At 47.1% G+C, this 10012-nt stretch overlaps 1 protein-coding gene across 1 annotated transcript; it reads right to left on the reverse strand.

Annotated features, from left to right (window-relative positions):
• Positions 1 to 254: 254 nt before the first annotated feature.
• On the reverse strand, positions 255 to 1735 carry LOC144888339 (uncharacterized). Its single transcript, XM_078765989.1, has 3 exons — positions 1309 to 1735; positions 1044 to 1181; positions 255 to 952 (listed from the first exon to the last, which is right to left on the reverse strand). Exons 1-3 carry the CDS (start codon positions 1706 to 1708, stop codon positions 783 to 785), a joined length of 708 nt encoding a protein of 235 aa, XP_078622115.1. The 5' UTR covers positions 1709 to 1735; the 3' UTR covers positions 255 to 782.
• Positions 1736 to 10012: the final 8277 nt, after the last annotated feature.

The raw sequence follows: 10012 nt of genomic DNA on the forward strand, positions 1-10012 counted from the left end.
TTAGTAGACAGGTCCATGCCAGGCAGAAATGGCGCCGTTTTCCAGTCAAGGTTTTCTCAGTGGATTTATATACTTTTGATCATACTCTGTCGAATAAGCTTGTGGGCCACCCTGAAATTTGCCTCAAATCCAAGATGGCCACCAGAATAGCTAAAATAGTATTTCTGAGAGTTGCTTTTACCCATAGATGATTTTTTTTCAACTGATTGTGGCCTATATTATGATAAAGAAAGATAACTCAGTCATAACTCAGCCATAAAAATTAACAATCGGTACTTTATTAACAAAATGGCCGCCGGGCAACTTCCGTATTACGGAAACTGCTATAACTTCAGTTCCGAGTGTGATATGATTATAATTTTGGTGTCCAGTCATATGTTTTTGGGGTCAAGGAATCCATATTTGTACTTTTTATTTCAGTGAAATCATTGGTTCATAAAGAAATCTAAGATGGCTGCCAATACTGGCCACCGATGTGGCAGATTCAGTCATGTCTTGTGCTCCATAATATATATTACAATACATTTTGATTCAATTTCTTGGTTTCCAAAGTCTGGTTATCCATTTAGTTGGTTTATCATGACACTAGCTCAATAGATCATCCCCTAAATCATGGATGAACAATAAATCCAAGATGGCTGCCGCTGAACGGCTCCTAGTCAGTTTTGCTTCGTCTACCAAACTACACAGGTTTATAAAATGTATCTGAATTCCCATTCAATATGATCCCCGGCTTTGGTTATGCTTTGGGAAAAATATGTTGTTAAAAAGGCACATAATCCTCAGTTACTAAGATCAAGATCAAGATCACTCTCTTCACTCTGAAAGTCTGAATAAAGTCCACAGGTATCCGAAGAAAGTTGTTCCATGGTGCTCTCCGAATTTTCCCCATCTCCTTGGTACTCTTCATCAACTTCAGATTCTTCTGCTCTTTCTTCTGCCCCACCGATACCTATAAAAAATGTGAATGGATATAGTCGGGATTCAAAACAGTAAATCATATAAAAATAACAAAATTACGATTGCATTTTGGACTTATCTACCTTGCTTTTCTCTTTCTCTACAGTGAACTTCACTGTCTTGTACATGTTTTCTGCTTGTATTCCTGTGTCTCTTCTTCCTTGAAGGCTGGCTTCTCTCTTCTACTGCATCTTCTAAATCTGCATCATACTCCGCGAGACCTGTAAGTGGAAGGTTACACATATTTAATCTGGATGAATGCACTGCCAGTGGGAATACATTGGAGGAACTTTATGACAGGAACGAAAAGCAATGATCAAAGTAATGATATATTTTTAGTATACTTACTTTGAATTTGTCTTTTCTTGCTCTTTTTCTTGGAGAGGCTTGGAGGGAGTTGCGGGCAGGTAAACCATATTGGCCTGATACCATCATCTGTATTTTCCCATCCTCTGTCAGTGATAGAAGGATACTCAATGTTTTGCTTGAGACACTGGTACCACACCCATGCCTGAAGGTCACTCCTCTTGAGGTGTTCATTGGTGCTACTCTCGTCTGGAAGGATGCTGGAACTAGATTTCACCTTTTGAGTGTTGTACGTTCGGATCCTTGTTTCAACAAAGCTTTCTTGTTCACTTCCAGAATACATGCAGGTTCTGAAGAAGCATTTAGCACTGGTAGCATCTTGAAAAGATTGATTTGATCTGCCCAGCTGAGAGAGTAGATGGGATTTCTCTTGTTTCAACATCTTCTTCAATGGCTTGATTTTGCCGATGCGAAATGGGAATGATGTCGTGTCACATCCAGTAATGCTATGATATGCTGGGAGAGTTTGACACACTTCATCTCCAAAATGAGTCGTTAGTTTCTTGACACTGACGTACCGATGGTCAATCTTCATGAACCAGTCTTGTGGTGGTTTGCAGACAGAATAGGCATAGCTCAAGAGGATCAGTACATCTGTATCTGAAGCCTTAATCACAACCGGACCTTCGCACTTGCTTGCATGAAGAACAAGCCTGGTGTCAGCCTCATGATGGTTGCAGGATTCAAGTTGTTCAAACTTAGTTTGCGTGATCAACCATGTATTCTGTTCCTCTGTCACGGTGAGTGGAATTCTGAGTTTCGATCTGACTGAATCACTTTTGAAGTAAGTGACCATAAATTTAATCAGCTCAGTCTTGTTTTCAGCATTATGCAGAAATGCGTCCCAATCTTTGCCTCTGGGCATACTCTGCTCGGGGCATGTGATGTGGGTTCTTCTACCAGAGATCCCTCGGCGTCGTTGGGTTAACTCCTTTGTAGTGGACGTACAGTAGGAATCAAATATGATCCCAAGCTGTTTTGGGTTTGACTGGCTTGGTGGCATGCAGAATTTCAATAGGGCATCAGTGTATTCTCCCCAAGTCTGTTGAGCCGGGATTGACTTTACAGCTGCCATTCCGTCAATCAGCCAGTTGCTTCTATTTGGCGGTTCCTCTGTAGTTGATGAAGATTCCTCAATAAGGTAGTTCCTCAGCGCTGCTTTAGAACCTTGTCGAATGTCTCGTTCTGGTGTGGCAAGGGCAAGTGGAATAGTTGTCAGGGGGTGTGAATGTGCCTCTTCAGGGGTAGTTGCCTTTCCTACCAACACACCAAATGCTTGTCGATCCTCCTTGAGAACGTTCACTGCCTTTGGATTTTTCTTGACCTTCTCCATGCCCGTTTTGATCTTGAGATTCACAATCCTGTCAAAAATGTTCATTCTGCCTTCTCCAGTAGCCTTGAGTCTAAGGTTAACAAAGTCTTGGAATTGTTTCTCTCCTGCTTCGGTTGATGACAACAATCCACTGACAATACCTTGGTTAATTTCCACTCCAGTTTTCATGTGACGCGCAGAACCAATCAGAAAAGGGTCAAAGTACTTATCCAATTGGATGACTAGGTTGCGAACCATGTTGTCATGCTGCCTCCGTGCCCCTATTGTTGTTTCCTTGTGAGTTGAAGAGGTCAGGATATGCAACCTTTCCTTCAATCTTCCTCTGAGCTTTGCCATTAAGTGACTCGTTTTTATGAACGCATCTGTTGTCTGCTTGCTGGTACTGTAACCGCCTTGCATTGGACCACCCCGGACTTTAACCTCTCTGTTGATTGTGGTCTCAGTGATCAAGTCCCCATGGATCGTAGAAAAGGGCTCGCCAGTCATCGACCCTCCGAATCCATTTTGCAACAGATCATCCCAGGCATCTTTGTGATTCACCTTCAGATTTTGGAGATTGACGTGTTGGAATGTCAGGTACCTAGCATAGTTGATGTGCCCGAAAGCAAAGCACTTTGGAAGAAGCGTTCTCTCTGCTGCCAGGTGTGTCGATGTGTCGACATGTGTCGATGTGTCGATTCCCAAACAAGTGGAAGTCGATGGCGTCACCAAATTTCTCAGTCAGTCGTTTTTTCAACATGCAGGTTTTTGAAATCGGAGGGTCCTCAAGTTCATTGTCTTCACTGATCTCCTTTATGTCCTCAATCAATTCTCTCAGGAAATACGCCTTTTGATCCTTGACTACCATGCGGTGAAACAGTTTGAAAAAGCTGTCCATAACCTCGGTAGCTAATCTATCCTTCTCTGCTGCATCCGCTGACAGCAACTTTCTATCATATGCATAGGTAAAATTGTCATAACAACTTTTATGATAGTACACATCAACTGCAAACATGTCATATGATGCTCCACTCAGAATAACATCGAGTCGCTTCGCTGCATCATGGAACTTATCTCCTTCATCTTTGATTTTCATGTCCTTTGAACGTTCTACTTTACTGACAGCATTCTTCTCGGAGCATCTACCAAGACCACCACTATTGTACGGTTTACTGTCATCTTTCGTATCCACGTTGCACACGAAACAGATTTGCTTTTTCTCAAGTGACCCCCTGCGTATCCTATACGCGGGAGCAGCAACTGGTTCATTCGACTCATGAATATTCTCTGAACTGGAAACGGGAAGTTTGCGAGACTGGGCTTCCTTTCGGGCAATTCTGTTCCGAAATGTGATTCTACAGTTCTCATGAATCTTGACATCATGGCCTGCACTAGATAGTCTCACAGCGGCTGATTGAAATTCAGCATATGGTGCCTGAGTACACAGACTCTTGTCAACTTTAACCCATCTTCCCGCTAATTCTTGAATAGACTGCAATCCCTCCTCAGTCATATTATAAGCTGACTCAACGTCCTTAATAGTTTCATTACAGAGGCAGCACAACGGTTTGTCGCCCCTTGCTAAACTCAAAATCGGCGTGGATGCCATTGTGCAACCCTTTTCTCCTGTGCCAAAAAAGTTTTGTCTTTATGTAGTAATTTTATGAGGATTCACTGTATCTGCTAAGCCAGGATTCATGGAATCATTTCTTTGCATCCGGATTCAAGGAATCTGAAATGGAAACCAAGAAATTGAATCAAAATGTATTGTAATATATATTTCACTGAAATAAAAAGTACAAATATGGATTCCTTGACCCCAAAAACATATGACTGGACACCAAAATTATAATCATATCACACTCGGAACTGAAGTTATAGCAGTTTCCGTAATACGGAAGTTGCCCGGCGGCCATTTTGTTAATAAAGTACCGATTGTTAATTTTTATGGCTGAGTTATGACTGAGTTATCTTTCTTTATCATAATAGGCCACAATCAGTTGAAAAAAAATCATCTATGGGTAAAAGCAACTCTCAGAAATACTATTTTAGCTATTCTGGTGGCCATCTTGGATTTGAGGCAAATTTCAGGGTGGCCCACAAGCTTATTCGACAGAGTATGATCAAAAGTATATAAATCCACTGAGAAAACCTTGACTGGAAAACGGCGCCATTTCTGCCTGGCATGGACCTGTCTATAGAGGACGAACTTGAGGAGACGCACCGGGAAATAAAAGAGGTGAAGCAAAAATTAGAGGAAGTGGAAGAAGAGGTGAGTGAAATTAAGAAGAGACGGACAGAAACAGAGAGAAATACAGGAGGAGGTGATGGAATATGTACAAGGTCGGTGCTCAACTCATAATGGTGTGCTCACTAACCAAATAAAGAGTTTGCAGGTGGCGAAGGAGGAGCGGAGACGAGGTGCCAAGGTGAGTGGCGATATACGTGGAAATGCATATGATGTGAGGGGAGCTTCAGTCGGCTTGGGGGTTGATTTGGATCCGGGTGTTCGTGAGAGGCCGTTGGTGAAGTGTGCGACAGGTACGGTGTGCGAAGGAGGAGGTGTGCGAGAATGTCCGACTCTGGGGTGTGTGAGGAAAAAGTGCGCGCCAAGGAGTGAGTGTGCTGTCGAGAGTGAGTCGGTCGTAGCGTGTGTGCGAGGGAGCACATGGAAGCGTGTAGTGAGGAGTGTTACAGAGGATGTAACGGAAGCATGCACGCCTGTGGTGAGTGTTACGGAGGAAGTAACGGGAGAGTGTGTGCAAGAGAATGTGCGGGAAAGGTGTGTAACAGACAGGCGCATGGGGAAAGAGTGCGCTGTCAAGAGTGAGGGAGAATGCATGCCTGTGGTGAGTGTTACGGAGGAAGTAACGGGAGAGTGTGCGCAAGAGGGTGCGTGAGAAAGGTGTGTAACGGACGGGTGCATGGGGAAAGAGTGCGCTGTCAAGAGTGAGGGAGAATGCACACCTGTGGTGAGTGTTACAGAGGGTGTAACGGAAGAGTGTGCGTGAGAAAGGTGTGTAACGGACAGGTGCATGAGGAAAGAGTGCGCTGTCGAGAGTAAGGGTGAGTGCGTTGTCAAGAGTGGTGGTGAAAGTAGTGAGAGTGACACGGAGCGTGAGTTGGTTGTGACAGGTGAGAGAGGAAGTACACCTGGAATGGAGGGATGCACACCTGGAATGGTAGAGCGTGTGTGGGAATGCACACTTGAGTTGGTAGTGAGACACGTAGTTGGGTGTGCGAGTGAGAGCACACCTGTGATTGTCACGGAGGAGGTGACCGAGGAGGGGGCGTGAAGAGGTGTGTTGGTGAGGTGTGCGAACGATGAGTGTGTGCAAAGGTGTTCGGTGGTCAGGTGTGTGACCAAGTCTGTGAGCGGAATGAGTGTACCTGGGTGGGGAAGAGAAGGTGCAATGACGAGGAGCATGGGAACAGCTGGATGTATGAGCAAGAAAGGGGTAGCGTATGCATGTAAGCATGCAGGTGAGGCATCGACGGTAACCGGGTTAGCGGTTAGAACGACATTTAGCCGAATCGGGCCCTCGGTGCGCATCGGGCAGCTTCGCGTGCCGCAAGGACCAGTGGGGATCCGAACAATGGCGGGTTCGAAAGGACCGCCGTACGTGATCCACGCTGGGCCGCGTTTGGAACGGCCGCGTCCGTGCTCCACTAGGTGGAGCGGGCAGCCCGATAGGAAGTGTCGTCATGGCGACCCCCTTTTGTTGAGGCGTTCTGGCAGGTCGAGATCGGGCCATGGGATGGCTCCGTGCCGAGGTGGTGCGTGGGATCTCGGCCCGGGTAAGCGTCCTTCCCTGCACCGAGTGCCGGACGCATCCAGCCGCCGGCACCAAACAACCTGCATTCATTGCTTGGCTTTACGAAGCCGGGCTGTGTAAGTGAATTGGCGCACCGAGAGGCACGAGTGAGTGTACTGTGAAGATGGTGATAGTGATAGTGATTTGATACGAAATTTAGAATAGTGAGTAGAATTGGCAGTAATTGGAAAATTTTTGATTGGTTGGAATTTGGAGAGCAAAATTGGTAGTGGAACGTCCCCGATGTGGTGGGATGGCAACTCTGTCATCCCTCACAGCGGGGGGCAAAGGAGCACTAGTTTATGGGGTTTATGGCAGTGAAAACTAGCCGGGGAGGGTTAGGATATAATGATAGGGACCTAGAAGATGACCTTAGGTAACGTAAGGTTAGTTAGTGACTGATACCTGTAGTGGGGACGCAGGTAGATTAGTGTGGATTATAATGACGAGGGAGCGCAATAGTTAATGGGACGACTGGGAAGCGCAAGTTTCAGACGGGAGTAGTTAGATGAGATGATGCCGTGTGTATGGTGCACAGGTGTGCAACTGAACAGGTGTATGGAGCAGTGTTTGAGTGATGGTGATGGTGATGTGTGTTGTGTTGACCAACTGGTCCAGGAAGCGGAGGAGGGTGCAGGTGGCACCAGGTGTGATTGCACAGGTGTGCAACAACAGGTGAATGAAGAATGGTTGTGTGGAATACATGGAGTGTGGAATACATGGAGTGTGGAATACATGGAGTGTGGGATATATGGAGTATTGGAATGGATGGTCGTGGAGTGAGTATGGTGGAAACTATGGAGTGGAGTGGATGGTGCGAAGGTGTGAATGGGGGAAGGATGGACCCCCATCATGAATACCCGGGGCGGGTAGTGTAAGTGTTAGGTAGTGGGTATAGGTAAATTGTGGTTGGATATTGGCATCTGTGGTGTGTGGTGAAAGAATGGTATTTGGATGGGTGCATTAGTGTTGTGGAAATGGCTGGGCGTGTAGCCTGTTAGTGTGTGTAGTTGGTTTGGGCACTCCACCACTGTGAGGATGTCGGCCAGGTGAGGCCGCAGGTGGGCTCTGGGAGCCGGTAGTTGTGGATGGGGCACAAGGATCCGGAGGACGGACCCGGGTAGCCCAGTGCCAGAGGGCACCGAGTGGGGTGACAGAGCCAGGAGGGGCCTTCCCCAGTTAGTTAGGTTAGGGTGAGGAGCTAGGTAAGCTCGGGTGGCAACTGCAGTGGTGGAGGTGTGCAGGTGGGTAGACCTGCTGGGAGAGCTACACGTCCCAGCCCAGAAATTGTGCAAGGGCACCGGGAGATGAATCGGGGGAGTGAGACCCCAAATTGAGAAGCACCACAGTTTGGTCAATGGGAATTGGTTTTTAGAACCCATAGTGTAAGTTGGCCAATGGATTGGCAGGGAAAGACCCCGGGTAGTGTAAAGCGTGTTAATGTCATTTAGAAAGTAGCTAGGATTGAAGTCTCCTCACACCATCTACATGCACTCACCTGAGATAACGTACCTCCACACCATGCCATGTTTAATTATTTTTGATGCAAATGTTTGGAATGTGAGACGCATCATGACGTGGGTGTGACATTGTGCTTTGTTGTTCCATCTCTTCCTCCTTATGAGGATTGATGATGAATTGGGTGATGGCAAATTTTGAAGTAGCGGGATTGTGGAGACGAATTTGGTATTGGGGAAATATGGGGAAGACGTGACGGTAGCGACGGATTTGTAAATGTGTAGATTTTGTACATATGGGGTAAGGGCAAGGGTAGTGTAGGTGACAGGGGGGGGGGGTGACGTACGGTAGGGACGAGCTTTCTCACTTCGCTCTCCGTACGCACTTCGCCTTGCATTGCCTTGTTGATGTGTACCCTTGTGACCTTACCCCTCGCTCATCTGTCTCTCCCCCCCTTTTGTCTCCCACATGACCTGTGCGCCATTGGGTGCCGAGGGGAGCGTGCGTGAGTCCGCCATTGTGTGCCCGGAACTCCCAGAACCAGCTGTCTGCATCGATGCACCACATTATGGACCACATGTCTGTGGCCGAGCACCACTTATGGACCCCATGGGTTGGGGCATGGCCCCTCTGCTGGAACCGGCCATGAAGGCCCGAAATCTTGCTGGCGGACCTTGATCACAGGGCACCGATGCCCCACAGGTGAACCACACATAGTCGGCCCCCTGTGGGCCATAAATAAAATAAACATGGACATGTTAGGTGCATTTTATTGCAAATAGGCCGCCAGCAAAGGAGAAAGACAACATCTGGAAGAAATAATAATAGCCAGCAGAGGGAGCCAAAGAGCAAGCGATCACCTGCAGGGTTAGGGGTTGTTTGGTTATTTTTATTCATTGAACAATGATGACTGTGCACCGATTGGTGCTTGAGGGTGTGTTGGTGCGTTTTGGGTGCTTTCATGGTGCATTGATGCAGAGCAGACTGTCTCCCCCCCAGAAAGAACAATCACAGGTCCTGGGTTGCGTATTGTAAATAAAAGTAGCGTCAATTGTAAATAATGCTCCGCACCATCAGTGTGTAGTTTGAAGACCATTCCGCAATTCGGTTAACTGTGGGCGTGAGTCTGTTAGGCATGGAACAGCGGGACATATTTATTTATGTTTTAAAACTGTCGCACTCAGGGTCAGGTTAAAAGTAGAGGGAACTACACCCACGTGTCACACAAAATAAAAGTTGTAGGCCCGGGTCGTGCCTAAGAGGAGGAGGGTGCAGTGTTGCGGATATGAGGATTGTATTTTTTTATTGTGTGCTTTATTATTATTGTTGTCTATTCTGCGCCTCCTGCCTCCAGTGTTGTGTAAAGGTCAAAGGGCGTCCCGGTAGTTAATTCCATGAAACACCACATTGAAGGACACTATAATACCCTTGTTCAGTAGTTTATATCCTTATTATGTGTTTTAGGGTAAGGCCTTGTCTTCCATTAGCATGACACTCCATTGTACCAAGTGAAATAGATAGATTCCCTTCATTCCCATTCCCAAAAACCTCCATTTCCCCTTTCGTAATGGCCAAGCCTCAAATTGGCAATTACATCCCTTCCAAAGCCGCCATTGGCCACGAGGCAGGGTCGGGAAAGAAAGGCGTGCCCGCCCGTCGTCATCAAGGGCGGAGCCAGAGGGTCGCGCGACCAACCATGGCCGTGGTGAGCACACCGATGGGCGTGTCCTGAAGGCCGGCGGCTTAATCGCCGGAGGCGTGCTAAAAGCGCGCGCGCAAGAGTGACCAAGAGAGTTGCAAAAAGGTCCAAGGCTGAGCTGCGCTGAGCTGCGTGGTGAGGTGCAAAGCAAAGAGCTGGGTCGTCAGAGGAGAAGAGAGTTGCAAAAAGGTCCAAGGCTGAGCTGAGCTGAGCTGCGTGGTGAGGTGCAAAGCAAAGAGCTGGGTCGTCAGAGGAGAAGAGAGTTGCAAAAAGGTCCAAGGCTGAGCTGAGCTGCGTGGTGAGGTGCAAAGCAAAGAGCTGGGTCGTCGGGAGATGAGCTTTTACTGAGATGAGAGATGAGTTGTGAGGTCCAAAAGCAGAGATCATCCAGGGAAACGCAAA

This window comes from Myxine glutinosa, chromosome 11, assembly GCF_964187855.1.
Source record: "Myxine glutinosa chromosome 11, kmMyxGlut1.1, whole genome shotgun sequence".
NCBI lineage: Eukaryota > Metazoa > Chordata > Myxini > Myxiniformes > Myxinidae > Myxine > Myxine glutinosa.